Source organism: Sander vitreus, chromosome 4 (assembly GCF_031162955.1).
Source record: "Sander vitreus isolate 19-12246 chromosome 4, sanVit1, whole genome shotgun sequence".
In the NCBI taxonomy this organism is placed as follows: Eukaryota; Metazoa; Chordata; class Actinopteri; order Perciformes; family Percidae; genus Sander; species Sander vitreus.
The window spans coordinates 120,001-135,000 of NC_135858.1; the positions used below are offsets into that span (position 1 = coordinate 120,001).

Here is a 15,000-nt window from a genome sequence, read left to right on the forward strand (position 1 = left end):
CATGGCTTTGACTGTGATAATTATGCATGTAATAATGTGCACTGCATTGTCCCTGACAAATAAAAATATCATAACATTTTTGAGTGGAGGGGATCTTTACAACGCCAGTTACCTCCAGCTCATCCTGCTTCCTCAGGTCTATGTCACAGTTGGTGGGCAGACCAAGCTTGGTGGCCAACCTATCAAATGGACAGGATTCCCTCTGCCCCTCCTCTTGTACTTCACTGACACTCTGATTGGCCGTTCCCCTGGCAGCCTGGTTGAGACCTGTCAGTGGGGAGGGAAACATTTATTGCTTTACATCAAAAGTCTGTTATTATAACCAATGATTTCATGATGTCCTATGATCTACTTCTAGTCAGTCCCTCCAGAAAAACATGATCATGTGATCTCATAACTCAATGCATAATCAGCCAAAGTCTGCATATTTATTTCGGGGGGTGCATTTTTTCACATACGCCGCACTTTCGCCGCATAAATTGCCAATTTTCGCCCAAAATATGCGAAAGGCTTGCATGATTTCATAAATCGTTTTTTAAGAACACGTGCCGCATAATCATTTTTGCCCCCAACAATCACAAAAAAGCTTTTTCTGGAAGGACTGACTTGTGCTTTGATGCAACAAACTGCAAAAAGATCATGTTAAGGAACATAAAGAAAAGAATATGAATAAAAAGTGGAAGGCTCCACAGGTAATATTGTAGTTGGTGTATGTGGTTTGGCAGAAAGTCTCAGTATCCAGTCACCTGTTAGCAGACTGAGAAGTCTCGCAGCTAGTTCAGATCCATCTTCCCTCAGATCAACATCCTTCAAACCCACTGAGCCAATCACAGACGCAAGAGAGCCAGGAGAGCCAGGGACTTGGCTTCCCTCAACTAGGAGCCAACAGCAGAGACAAAACATGTCAGTAAGCAACACATTACCCTTTGATTGCAAGATGAACAATACAATAATAAACAGTAAATGATGCATTCAGACTGAAATCAAAGCAAGAACACACACACACACACACACACACACACACACACACAGACAGACAGACAGACACACACACACACACCACAGACAGACAGACACAGACACACACACAGACACAGACACAGACACCCCCCTACCTCCTCCCACCATGCAGTGTTTGGTGTTTTTAGCCCCCAACGTCGTAGTGTTACCGTGAGGGTTAGCTGCCTGGAAGGCGACATTGGGGGCTAAAAACACCAAACACCGCACAGTGGGAGGAGGTAGATGTGTGTGTGTGTGTGTGTGTGTGTGTGTGTGTGTGTGTGTGTGTGTGTGTGTGTGTGAGAGAGACACAAGTGACAGAGAGACGGAGGAGAGCACGGAAAGGAAATGCAGAAGAACGTGTTTTAAATAGTGTTAAAATAATAATAATAATAATAATAATAATAATAATAATAAAGAAACACAATGTGCGGCGGCCGGTGTTGATAGTGAGCGTCACAGCGTCTGTCTCCGTAAAGGAGAGAAGACAGCTGGCGAAATTCACACGTTCACTAACGCTTGGTATCAACACCTTTAATCACACATTCACCATCACCGACCCGACTCGTAGCAACAAGCGATGGCGTCTGCTTTAGGAAGGTAACTAGTCGCAAGTCTGCAGTAAAATGCAGTTGGGTTGTCGAGGTCAAAACATTATATGTAGCAGCTGTGAATCAAATAAACGTGTTATAAATAATGTCATGTCATCTTTTACTCTTACACCCCCCCTTCGCCACAAATTGCTTTTGAATCTGTGGAAACACTGAAAAGCCCCTTAACTGGCAAAAGAACAACAAGCTGTTGGATGTCTACGTGCAGTGAAAACACACGCATTGACCCCTCAATAAAGCCTCAGTCTCCTCACCTGGAACCTTGCTGGGTCGTCCGGGATCCTGTGATGCCTTCAGGAACTTAAGCGCCCTCTCTGCAGTCTCCTGTTCCATTTTCCTCTTCCTCCCTGGTACCTTCACCCCTCCTCCTCCTCCTCCTCCTCCTCCTCCTCCTCCTCCATCCTCACCTCATTTTCTGCATTCCTCTTACAGGTCAGAACCAGGTCTATCAGCTGCTGCATCTGAGCCACAAAGAAAAAACATCTGAGTTGACTAAATAACTAAATCAGAAGAAACTTTGTCTCACAATGCTGAAAGTGAGTTTTTCTATTCTCACATGTTGAAAGTAAGAGCCACAAAGTCTAGGAACGTAACGTGTACGCTGAACAGATGGGGGCTACGAGGTCACCCTGAACTATCTGTTATTTCTCCGTGGATAGTTGAGACTTCTCACATAGTTCAGATAGACGGGATGTCTAAACCTCGGGGTAGAAAGTGGTCCAGAGGGGAAGAAGCAAAGTGACTCCTGAATGTCTACTATGTCGGATTGATTGTAAGAAATGTCGAGTCATGTTTAGGCAGGGGGGCATGTCTTTCTATCTCACTGAAGATGCATATAAGCTGTGTGCTTTTTCTCATTCGTTGAAGACACTTTTCTGTACTGCTGTACTGGTGAAACTGTGTTCCTTATATTTGCAAATATAAATAACTTTGGTTTTCATTCTCAGATAGTCTCTATTTGTTTCATCTTATTCTTTTTAAAAAACACTCCGACTGCAATAAGAAACTTCCACCAAACATGTAATGTAGACATTGAAGAGGAGCTAGGTAGGTAAGGTAGCCATACAGTTAAGCTTAAGGAGTCACCGCCATTCATTTTCATCCATCCAGCCCAGTTTAATGCTACTTCATTGTATACAGTACATGTAGTACTATTCTGTCTCTCTTTTAGCTAAGGGGTCCTTGGCCTGAACAACATTGAAGACCCTGGGCTATGGGAAAGCACAGCAGCACAAATATCAGTCCTAATGACCTCAGTGCCACAGGAACTAGAGGAGTGATTAGGCAAGGTGTGATTTCTGTTTGTTTGTTTGTTTGGTTTCCTCAAGAACGCAGATGGTGGGGGGGGGGGGGGGGGGGGGGAAGAAGGAAAGAAAGAAGGAAGGAAGGAAGGAAGGATATGATGATACAAATGTCAGATTTTCACCTTTTGAGTGTTGGTCTGTCCGTCTCTAGCGTTGCTGGTCGCCTCCTTCCCTGTAGCGTCCCTCTGGCCTGCCCGGCCCTTCCTGAGCCTCACCTCCTGTGGCTCCTCTGGGCCACAGTGCGCCTCCAGCATCTGCCTGGCCCGGGCCACTGACAGCAGGTAGAGGACTGGGCTGTACAGGTAGGAGCGCAGATAGCCGTCCATGTTCACCCGGTGGTGTTTGGGAGCAGGAAACAGCTTTCCTCGCTCATCCAGTTTGGAATCGTACTCGCTCATGGGGTACTGTCGAACCTGGAGAGCAAAGACAGAAATATGTGCTTAAATGTTCATGAGGAATGATTTTAGAAAGGTCCAATGTGTGTGAGTGTCTCCCGTCTAGCGTTGAGATCATATATCATCAGCTCTCTCGCACCACGCAGTTCAGAGTACGTATTCCAGCTACGGTGGCCTTCACGCTTCAAGAAGACGTCTCTTGCTCTTTTCAATCTCCTTTTTATTTTTCTGGGCGAAGAAGAAGAAGAAGACTCCTGTTCCTGAATACGTGTTGGTCCTCCATGTTTCCTTCTTCAGGAAGCTACGATACCCGTTAGCAGCATTAGCAGCAGCTGGGAGTTCATCATGTGACAGAGAAAACATGAAAGGTGGAGCAGTATGTCCTGTATGTCTCTTATGTCCCTTTTCCATCACGTGGTACCTGTTCGCCTCGCCTCTACTCACCTTTTTTGGTTTTCCATTACGAAATAAAGTCCCTGGTACCTGCTAACAGGTACTTTATGTAGTACCACCTCAGTCGAGGTTCCCAGCGAGCTGAGGCGATACCAAAAGGTGACGTGAAAGCGACAGACGGGGGCGTCCTGAACAAACCCGCCATTTATAAATAGTTCAGCCAGCTGTTTATTTCTGCTGCCTCCAGCTTCATCTGAAACTAAATGTGTCTTCTGACAACAACAACACACCTTCCACGTTCTGGGTGTCGCGTTAGGTCACGGCAGTTTCCTGCGGCGCCGCTTGTTTTCCAGTCCTGCGGAGGCTCCAGGCAGAGCTTTCTCCGTAGCCACGTACACACACACACACGGCCGGCTCGACGCACAAGTATAAACATCAGGCCACTTACACAGGCTACGGAGAAAGCTCTGCGTGGAGCCTCCACAGAACTGGAAAACAAGCTCAAGTGGCCTGATGTTTATACTTGTTCGCTGGTGTTTGCGTCGAGCCGACATATAACGACCAGCCACGCTGAGGCGGTACTAACATCTGCAACGGAAAAAGGACGCACAGTGTGTTGAGGCGAGGCGAGGCGAGCAGGTACCATGTGATGGAAAAACGCCATTACCAGCTAACGTATTTCTAGATGCAGCATGAATATGGAGCGTCTGCCCCAGTTCATGCTAACGTAAATGTTACATTTCAGCCAAAAGGAACACTTGGAATAGATGGTGGAGGTAAATATTCATGAAGAAGGACGATGTTGTGAACGGGCAACACAGATTTAGAGAATGAACAACTAAACACGTCACACACTGGGCCTTTAAGGAACAAATATAAAAGACATATGGACTGAATACATGCCAAAAGTATGTGGACACCGGCATACATAGCCCCACATAGGGCTGTCAAAATCGACGCAATAATAACGAGTTACCGCTCCATTAACGCATGTGCGTTCTGTGATTTGGGCCTAGGGTCGTTCCGTAGTATGGGAAACTCAGGAAGCAATGCAGCAGTAACCTCATGTTGACATCCAGGTGATCACCAAACCCGGCAGTGTGAGTGAAGCGCGTCTCTGATCTGATCTTAGGGCGTGTCCAAATCCACTTTTGCTAGTTTGACGGTGGTAAAAAGGGTCCGTGTGCCGGGGTCATGGTTCTAAAGGGTTGTTCTTAGTGTCTTCATTAATCAGAGGTGTGTTTTGGGCGTAACATGCAATCAACCAATCAGAGATCATCTCCCATTCCCTTTAAAAGCCAGGCGCGTTTGGACCTTGGAGCATTGCTGTTATGATGGAGGATCTGCACCGTAATATTTGTATTTGTAATCTTCTGCATGTGTGTGTGCTGCTGTGTGTGTGTGTGTGTGTGTGTGTGTGTGCTGCTGTGCGTCCCTGTGTGTGTAACAAGCATAGTGTGCACGTGCTGTGCACGAGCCTAGGAGCATTTTACTAATGCTCTGTTAAAATAACAATGAAATGCTGCGTTATTGACTTTAGACCAGGTTTTTGTTGGTCAATGGTGCCATCACTTCCCGCTGCCTCAAGATAGCAATACTCCCAGAATGCACCTGAACACACCTCCCTGTAAGACCAGCACGCCCAGAATGCACCTGAACACACCTCCCTGTAAGACCAGCACGCCCAGAATGCACCTGAACACACCTCCCTGTAAGACCAGCATGCCCAGAATGCACCTGAACACACCTCCCTGTAAGACCAGCACGCCCAGAATGCACCTGAACACACCTCCCTGTAAGACCAGCACGCCCAGAATAGGGCCTAAATCTAAAGAGAGACTTCCCGCTCTGAGTAACAGGCTTTATTACTTAAATTTTTAACTAAATCAATGAACATTAAAAAGCAGCTCAAGACCAAAATGAAGGAAAAAGAAACAAACCTCCGAGAGCAGAAAGGGTCTTTTGAATGGAAAGTTCAGCTCTTCCAGATGGTTCTCTCGACAAGACTAAAGTCATTTTTATGAACTGTCGATGTGAACGGAGTTACCACCGGAGTACATCGAGTCTCAAATACCCCTTGAGGATTAAAAACTTGAAAAATATCCCTTTTAGAGTACATTTAAAACAGACAAAAAATGTGTGAATAATCACGTGTTAACTATGGACAATCTCGATTACATATTTGAATCGATTGACAGCCCCATTTAAAAATAATAATTGTAATTGGTCATACCAGGCCATCGTTCAGGCTGACGAGGTATTCCCGTGCCAGACGCTCCACCCCGGCAGACAGCTCAGGAGGGGGGTTGGCGCGGGCCTTGACCAGGGCATGGTGCAACACTGGGATAAACTGGCTCAGTCGTGGCATCACCATGCCGCCAGACATTGACTCTGAAGCATCATGGGAGGAGGAGGCACACCTTAATGCTACAGGGAAGAAGTAAGAGAACATTAATATATACATCAAAGCTTCAGTTTTTACTTCCCGTAGGTGTTGTTTAGCATTCAAAGTTGTGCTTATTAAAGCTGCACTAATCAGTGTTTATATCTACAGTGGGTCAACGGACTATGTGTAATAGCGTAATAATGATCCGTTGCTCGTAGTGACAGACCAACAGAGAATTGTCTCCCCACTTAGCTCACTCTCTTTTTAATTACTTCCTTTGGTCCAACAAAAGGCAACAAAGCACTGGATAATGGAAATGCCCTGAGCTGATCCTAAAGATTAGTACTGGGGGCCGATCCGGGTGTATTGTAATGGCTCTGCATCAGCTAGACATCCATGCTGGAGAATACATGATTGGGAAAATATTGTAAATAAATGATCCACACACCCAGCAGTCCCTAGCCTGGAAAACCCTGACGAACTTCCGGAAAAAAATGAGATTTTCTCTGCAAGTCCGTCTGGCCAAGAGTCCATTCAAGCCCATTTCTAATTTCTCCAAATCGAGGCACCAACCACAACCGTTGAGGCGGGCTCTACACCAATCACAACCGTTGAGGAGGGCTCTACACCAACCACAACCGTTGAGGCGGGCTCTACACCAATCACAACCGTTGAGGCGGGCTCTACACCAATCACAACCGTTGAGGCGGGCTTTACACCAATTCACTGACACTCTGATTGGCCGTTCCCCTGGCAGCCTGGTTGAGACCTGTCAGTGGTGAGGGAAACATTTATTGCTTTACATCAAAAGTTTGTTATTATAACCAATGATTTCATGATGTCCTATGATCTACTTCTAGTCAGCGAGCTTTACACGATGACGACAGCGCAGCGACGGCGAGCAGCTTCTTGTTTACATTCAATATGACGGCCATCAAAGCGCAGCAGCCCGTTGATGCCGCTGTCGCTGCTATGTCACCCGGATCGTTGGTCTGATTGGTTGAAGGACTATCCAATGGCGCCCAGAGGCATTTGAGCGGCGTCCGTTGGTGACGCCCCTTTGGAAATGGGCTGTGAATGAAGCAGTTACAGCTGAGAAGGGTCTGGGGTCAGCCAGGCTAAGCAGCCCGTGTTACTCACTGGATTTGGCCACATCTCTGGACTCCGGGAATACAAACAAGGCCTGAAGACACCTCTTCCAGCTCTCTCCTCTCTCTGAAAAAATACAACAACATGGCTTCTCTTACCTGAAGATGTACTGTAACATTTATTCCACATGACAGCACAAACTTTACATTTAAAGAGTGAACTGGCCCAAAATAGGAAATTATGACTCAACAATACTATTTTGATAATTGGCAAGTGGCCATGGTAAAAGTGGAAAGATTCACTCCACCTCATGCAGTGATAGAAAGATTATCCTTTAAGGCTCTGACCCACCAACCAGACGGCCGACCGTCGGCAGAAAGTCAGTCGGGCTGATCAGTCTCCTGAGGTCCAAAAAGTGCCTCAGAACTCACCGAAGAGACACTGACTTGAGCGTACGTTCTGCGCGTGCACAAGACGTGATACGTCTCCATAACAGCAGGCGGCGCTAATCTATATTGTTGCCCAAAAAAATGAAAACCAGAAATGACGATCGTGTCACGTGGGTCTGGCTGCTTCCGAATTTCAAAGCCGACCATAATGGCGGCTCGTTGAGAATACGATCTCGTATTTTACGAAAATAGTTCACCGAAACTGTGTTTCTGAAAACATTTTAAGAGAGAAATAGGCCCTGCAGTTGCTGAATCTGTCTTCATTTTCAGATCGACATTATCGGGTTGGTGGGTCAGGGCCTTTACATAGTTTACCACCCCATCTGACCCATGTCATACCAGAGGGTGTGGCCATCTGAACACTGGATATCAGGAAGAGAAAGCCTCTGTCTGTAAGCTGAGTCACCAAAACCTGACGGGAGAACAGACGACTGTCATTCAACAATTATTACAGCTTAGCAAGGATTAACTTTTAGCTTTCATCAATCAAACATATTCTACAGAAAATGCAGTTTTCTTCTTATGTCATATTTCTTAAAAGCTCAATTGTAAATATATATCCCATTTATCCTTCTTTCTACCTACCTACCTACCTACCTACCTACCCATCCATCCATTCATCCATCTACCCATCCATCCATCTACCTATCCACCCATCCATCTATCCATCCACCCATCCATTCACCCATCCATCCATCCATCTACCCATCCATCCATCTACCCATCCATCCATCTAACCATCCATCCATCCATCTACCTATCCATCCATCTACCCATCCATCTATCCATCCATCCATCCATTCACCCATCCATCCATCCATCTACCCATCCATCCATCTACCCATCCATCCATCTACCCATCCATCCATCTAACCATCCATCTACCTATCCATCCATTCACCCATCCATCCATCCATCTACCTATCCATCCATCTACCCATCCATCCATCTACCCATCCATCCATCTAACCATCCATCCATCCATCTACCCATCCATCCATTCACCCATCCATCCATCCATTCACCCATCCATCCATCTACCCATCCATCTACCCATCCATCCATCGAGGAAAAAAAAGCCCTGGCCAATATCGTAAATGTTACATTGTTGTTGAATAATTGTCTTGCGCGTACTGTATACGAGATCCTGTTATTTCTCTATAGTGCAGCTGTCCTATACTCAGCAAAACAAAACTGATATTATTATTAAAGCAAGCCAAACTCACCACTCTGTTCATCTCCAGTTCCTGCAGCAGTCTCGTCACGCTGGTCGTAGACCGACTTCTGTCAGTCACCTCCAGAAGACTGCAGCAACGGCCATTTTTCACAACTACACACAAAAAACATTGTATAACATTTCTGCTATAGTTTATACAATACAACAGTGATAATAAAATACAATACAAACGGCAAAGGAAATCATTTTCTTCTTTCCACACAAATGCAGTCTGAGATTACTACAAATCTGCAAATGGTCAACTTTAAAGATGCTGAATGTCTATATGGCTCAGAAGTTCAAATAAATAAGGAAGGTGCACTTTGGAAGGGAACACAAAAGTTCAAAAAAGAAGAAAAGGTCCAAGGCACTCTTCTTGCAAAAGGTTAAAAAGCCTTTATGTAGATGCCATTTCATGTGGAAATTGTTAAAAGTACGTTAAAAATAGAGCTCGGTAGCAACCTACACGTAGCGGCACAAACAGCCTTCTTCTACGCATCTGTGACCTCTGTCTTTCCCTGTGTCCTCCCGTGTGTGTGTGTGTGTGTGTGTGTGTGTGTGTGTGTGTGTGTGTGTTCATCAGCAGGGGCGTGGTACCAAACACACCTGACCTTCCATTAACAATCAAAGCTCAGTATTTGAAACCCGGACCTCCACTCCCTCATCGCCAGATTGTTCTGCTCTCTACGTGGTAATACTCCCGGTCTTAAGCCTCGTGTCAAATCTGACCCATTTAAAAATAAAAAGTCTTTATCATAAAAGCGAAGAAACTGCTTTTGACCTGTTGTTGTGACCTGACTCCAGGACTGGGAATCACCAGAGGCCTCACGATACGATATCATCACGATACGATATCATCACGATACGATATCATCACGATACTTATGTCACGATACAATATCATCACGATACTTATGTCACGATACAATATCATCACGATACAATATCACGATACCATCACGAATGATATCACGATACAATATCATCACAACACATGTCACGATACTATATCATCACGATACTTATGTCACGATACAATATCATCACAACACTTATGTCACGATACGATATCATCACAACACATGTCACGATACAATATCATCACGATACACATGTCACGATACAATATCATCACGATACTTATGTCACGATACGATATCATCACGATACAATATCATCACGATACTTATGTCACGATACGATATCATCACGATACTATATCATCACGATACTTATGTCACGATACGATATCACGATACTATATCATCACGATACTTATGTCACGATACTATATCATCACGATACAATATCATCACGATACGATATCATCACGATACAATATCATCACGATACTTATGTCACGATACGATATCACGATACTATATCATCACGATACTTATGTCACGATACGATATCATCACAACACATGTCACGATACAATATCATCACGATACAATATCATCACGATACTTATGTCACGATACGATATCATCGCAACACTTATGTCACGATACTATATCATCACAACACTTATGTCACGATACTATATCATCACGATACTTATGTCACGATACAATATCATCACAACACTTATGTCACGATACGATATCATCACAACACATACAATACAATATCATCACGATACTTATGTCACGATACAATATCATCACGATACAATATCATCACGATACTTATGTCACGATACGATATCATCACGATACTATATCATCACGATACTTATGTCACGATACGATATCACGATACTATATCACCACGATACTTATGTCACGATACGATATCATCACAATACTTATGTCACGATACTTATGTCACGATACGATATCTTCACGATACTTATGTCACGATACCATATTATTGCGATTTTAAACATATTGCAATATTCTGCGATATATTGCAACTCATTACCTTTTCCCCAACTTCAAATGACGTCCCCAAAAGGAACAATGTCAACATCTGTTTAATCTAAAAAGATCCATGTCTCTGTTTGTTCATCTCACTTCAACTGTACTGCTGCAAAATGGGATTATCAAGCAGACAAACTGACCAACACATATATAATAATAGATCCATACTTGGTGTCTGTGATACAGTATTGCCACGGAAAATATTGCGATACTATGCTGTATCGATTTTTTCCCCCACCCCTGACTCTGCTGAAAATAAGCTCACCTGTGTCTCTTCCATCTCCAGCACCTGAGCTAGGCTGAGCCCGCCCCTGCTGATCCTCTGCCAGCCACAAATCCCCCCACCACCAGATACCATCTACGTCCACCAGGACAGCCACCACACATCGTTTTACTCACTTCATTTGCAAGTACTTTGACAAAATAAAACGATATACTCTAATCCAGGGGTGTCAAACTCATTTTCCCAGAAGGCCACACTGGAAATAGAGAATCACACCGAGGGCCAGACATGGAGAGTTTACTGACGGGCTTTTGTTACTGCATATCACTTTTTGTTTTTAACATTTTGGTAGCTTTTTTCCTCATTTTTGTTGTTTTTTTCCGACTTTTTTGTGGCTTTCTCAGACATTTGTCTTTTTGTAAATTTGTTGCTTTTTGTCGCATTTTTGTCGACATGAAGCTCGACAAAAGTCATCAAAAGCCATCACAGACTTTAGCAAATCAAGCAAAACATTGATTACATTGTTGTTTCACAGCCTGAATATTAAACTCTCTGCTTCTCGGGGGATTTCGGAGTCTCAGAGTCGGCCAATCTGCCATATTCTGCTTGGAACGTCACGTAATTACAGTTTAAACAACACTCTCCTGTGTTTTTGGTTGGGAGGCCTTGAGTTTGACACGTGTGCTCTAATCCATTGTGCCTGAGTCTGAATCTGCTTTTGGGGTCCAAACTAAGTGCGAACCATAACAATAGCCATCTAAATAAAGTTTTTGTTACTTTTTGTAAGCAGAGTGCCTTGGACCTTTCTTGTTTCTTTTAACAAAATAACGGCCATTTGTAAGTCGGTCTAAAAGCATGAGCCTTGAGGTCGGGCCATCCTCTGCATCCCGCTGTGTAATGCACCATCCCTCTGAGGGCTGATTTGGCTTCACCTTCTTGGCTGCTGTTGTAGAGGTTGTAGGAGAGCAGGTCGGAGGGCAGGAGCTTGGTCACCTGGTCAAGCTTCATCAGCCAACCGATTTCCAACTTCTCCGGTCTGAAAGAGACAAATGATGAGAACCACACAGAGTGAATCGTTTTAAAATGTGAGGATTAAGTTGTTACACCCAGTTTTCAGTTGGTAATAGTTAGTAGGGATGTAACGATGCAGCGTGATTCGGTTAAAGGAACACGCCGACTTATTGGGACTTTGTCTTATTCCCCGTATCCCCCAGAGTTAGAAACGTCCAGACATACCCTTCTCATCTCCTTCACGCCCCCACCGCTAGCCTAGCTTAACACAGATCCTGGAGGTAACTGGCTCCATCTAGCCTAGCTTAGCACAGATCCTGGAGGTAACCGGCTCCATCTAGCCTAGCTTAGCACAGATCCTGGAGGTAACCGGCTCCATCTAGCCTAGCTTAGCACAGATCCTGGAGGTAACCGGCTCCATCTAGCCTAGCTTAGCACAGATCCTGGAGGTAACCGGCTCCATCTAGCCTAGCTTAGCACAGATCCTGGAGGTAACCGGCTCCATCTAGCCTAGCTTAGCACAGATCCTGGAGGTAACCGGCTCCATCTAGCCTAGCTTAGCACAGATCCTGGAGGTAACTGCTCCATCTAGCCTAGCTTAACACAGATCCTGGAGGTAACTGGCTCCATCTAGCCTAGCTTAGCACAGATCCTGGAGGTAACCGGCTCCATCTAGCCTAGCTTAGCACAGATCCTGGAGGTAACCGGCTCCATCTAGCCTAGCTTAGCACAGATCCTGGAGGTAACTGGCTCCATCTAGCCTAGCTTAGCACAGATCCTGGAGGTAACCGGCTCCATCTAGTCTAGCTTAGCACAGATCCTGGAGGTAACTGGCTCCATCTAGCCTAGCTTAGCACAGATACTGGAGGTAACTGGCTCCATCTAGCCTAGCTTAGCACAGATCCTGGAGGTAACTGGCTCCATCTAGCCTAGCTTAGCACAGATCCTGGAGGTAACCGGCTCCATCTAGCCTAGCTTAGCACAGATCCTGGAGGTAACTGGTTCCATCTAGCCTAGCTTAGCACAGATCCTGGAGGTAACTGGCTCCATCTAGCCTAGCTTAGCACAGATCCTGGAGGTAACTGGCTCCATCTGAGCTTAGCACAGATCCTGGAGGTAACCGGCTCCATCTAGCCTAGCTTAGCACAGATCCTGGAGGTAACCGGCTCCATCTAGCCTAGCTTAGCACAGATCCTGGAGGTAACCGGCTCCATCTAGCCTAGCTTAACACAGATCCTGGAGGTAACCGGCTCCATCTAGCCTAGCTTAGCACAGATCCTGGAGGTAACTGGTTCCATCTAGCCTAGCTTAGCACAGATCCTGGAGGTAACTGGCTCCATCTAGCCTACTGCTCCCAATAAGTGACAAAATAACGCCAACATGTTCCTGTTTACATGTTGTGATTTGTAGAGTCACAGCGTGTACAAATAACAAGGTCACATGACACACGGCCATCTTCTAACCGTATACGTATAGCTTTAATGAAAACTCAACTCCTGGCATTGGCTCCTGCTGTTTTCCACCTCTGTTTTGAAAGAAGGAAATAAAGGGGCAGCAGCTTTCAATGTGATGCATTTTCTTTTTACATAGGTGCTGTACGCTGGATCTAATCCATGCCGATATGAAGAGTGATTCATGTGGTCTTCAAAAAGTAAGTGATAAATATTTAAAGAAACTGTTGATGTAGCTGAAGGGAAGCATTGCAAGGCTGGAAAAGAAAGGGTCTCGGGGTGTGTTGTGCCCCTGTGAGATCCCACACAGTATGTCATACTATGACATAACAGCCTTGAAAAGGATTTTGCACAAGGCTACTTCCCAATAAAGTCATGAAATGTGCTGCTAACGGTGCCAACGAGGAGCTTAACCAAGGTCATCTCTGTATATCTTACAGCTAAGGGGGGCAGCTAAGATAAAAGGGAAAGCCAAGCCAGAAAAAAGAGAAGTACAAACACAGAAACAAAACATTAATGGATAAAAGGAGCAGAAAATGCAGCAGCTTCATAATGAAAGAAGACTGATAATGTAATTCAGTAGGTCTTTTTTTACAGAGCTAATTAAGGATTGTTGAAGTTGTTGAAGGTGCATTTTTCACTTTTGATGGAGCAAGGCTAGCTTTCTGATTTAAAACTAGAGATGGTCCGATGCCATTTTTTGCTTCCCGATACCGATTCTGATACCTGAACTTGCGTATCGGCCGATACCGAGTACTGATACCAGATATGATGTATAACAGCTGTATACTACTATCCCTGTATAGATGATATGATGTATAACAGCTGTATACTACTATCCCTGTATAGATGATATGATGTATAACAGCTGTATACTACTATCCCTGTATAGATGATATGATGTATAACAGCTGTATACTACTATCCCTGTATAGATGATATGATGTATAACAGCTGTATACTACTATCCCTGTATGGATGATATGATGTATAACAGCTGTATACTACTATCCCTGTATAGATGATATGATGTATAACAGCTGTATACTACTATCCCTGTATAGATGATATGATGTATAACAGCTGTATACTACTATCCCTGTATAGATGATATGATGTATAACAGCTGTATACTACTATCTCTGTATGGATGATATGATGTATAACAGCTGTATACTACTATCCCTGTATGGATGATATGATGTATAACAGCTGTATACTACTATCTCTGTATGGATGTGATATTATTTCTATCTTTGTTGTCAGTCTGACTCAGGTTAAACTCTTTGTGAAACATGAACACCCAGAACTTTCTGTTATTCTCCAGTTTGACAGTCAGTTATAACGGAAAAAGAACATAAATAAACTACTTTAACGTAGTTTCTTTAGGGCTTTATTACGTGGTATCTGATCGGTGCATTAACTCCAGTACTTCCCGATACCTATACCAGCGTTTTAGGCAGTATCGGCGCCCGTATCAGAACATCTCTATTTAAAACACATTCTATCCCTACCTCTGTACTGAACACATAGATTTGATGTTCCTGA

The 15,000-nt window shown here is 44.4% G+C and overlaps 1 protein-coding gene across 1 annotated transcript in view; it reads right to left on the reverse strand.

Moving 5' to 3' along the window:
* The window catches only part of LOC144516378 (protein TASOR-like), a 71,479-nt gene that overhangs the window by 23,805 nt on the left and 32,674 nt on the right, over positions 1-15,000 (reverse strand). The window contains 10 exon segments of the mRNA XM_078247606.1: positions 113-267; positions 747-875; positions 1,865-1,988; positions 1,991-2,071; positions 3,037-3,327; positions 5,936-6,129; positions 7,229-7,303; positions 7,966-8,038; positions 8,853-8,956; positions 11,923-12,026. Of these exon segments, the coding sequence (XP_078103732.1) occupies positions 113-267; positions 747-875; positions 1,865-1,988; positions 1,991-2,071; positions 3,037-3,327; positions 5,936-6,129; positions 7,229-7,303; positions 7,966-8,038; positions 8,853-8,956; positions 11,923-12,026 (1,330 nt within the window).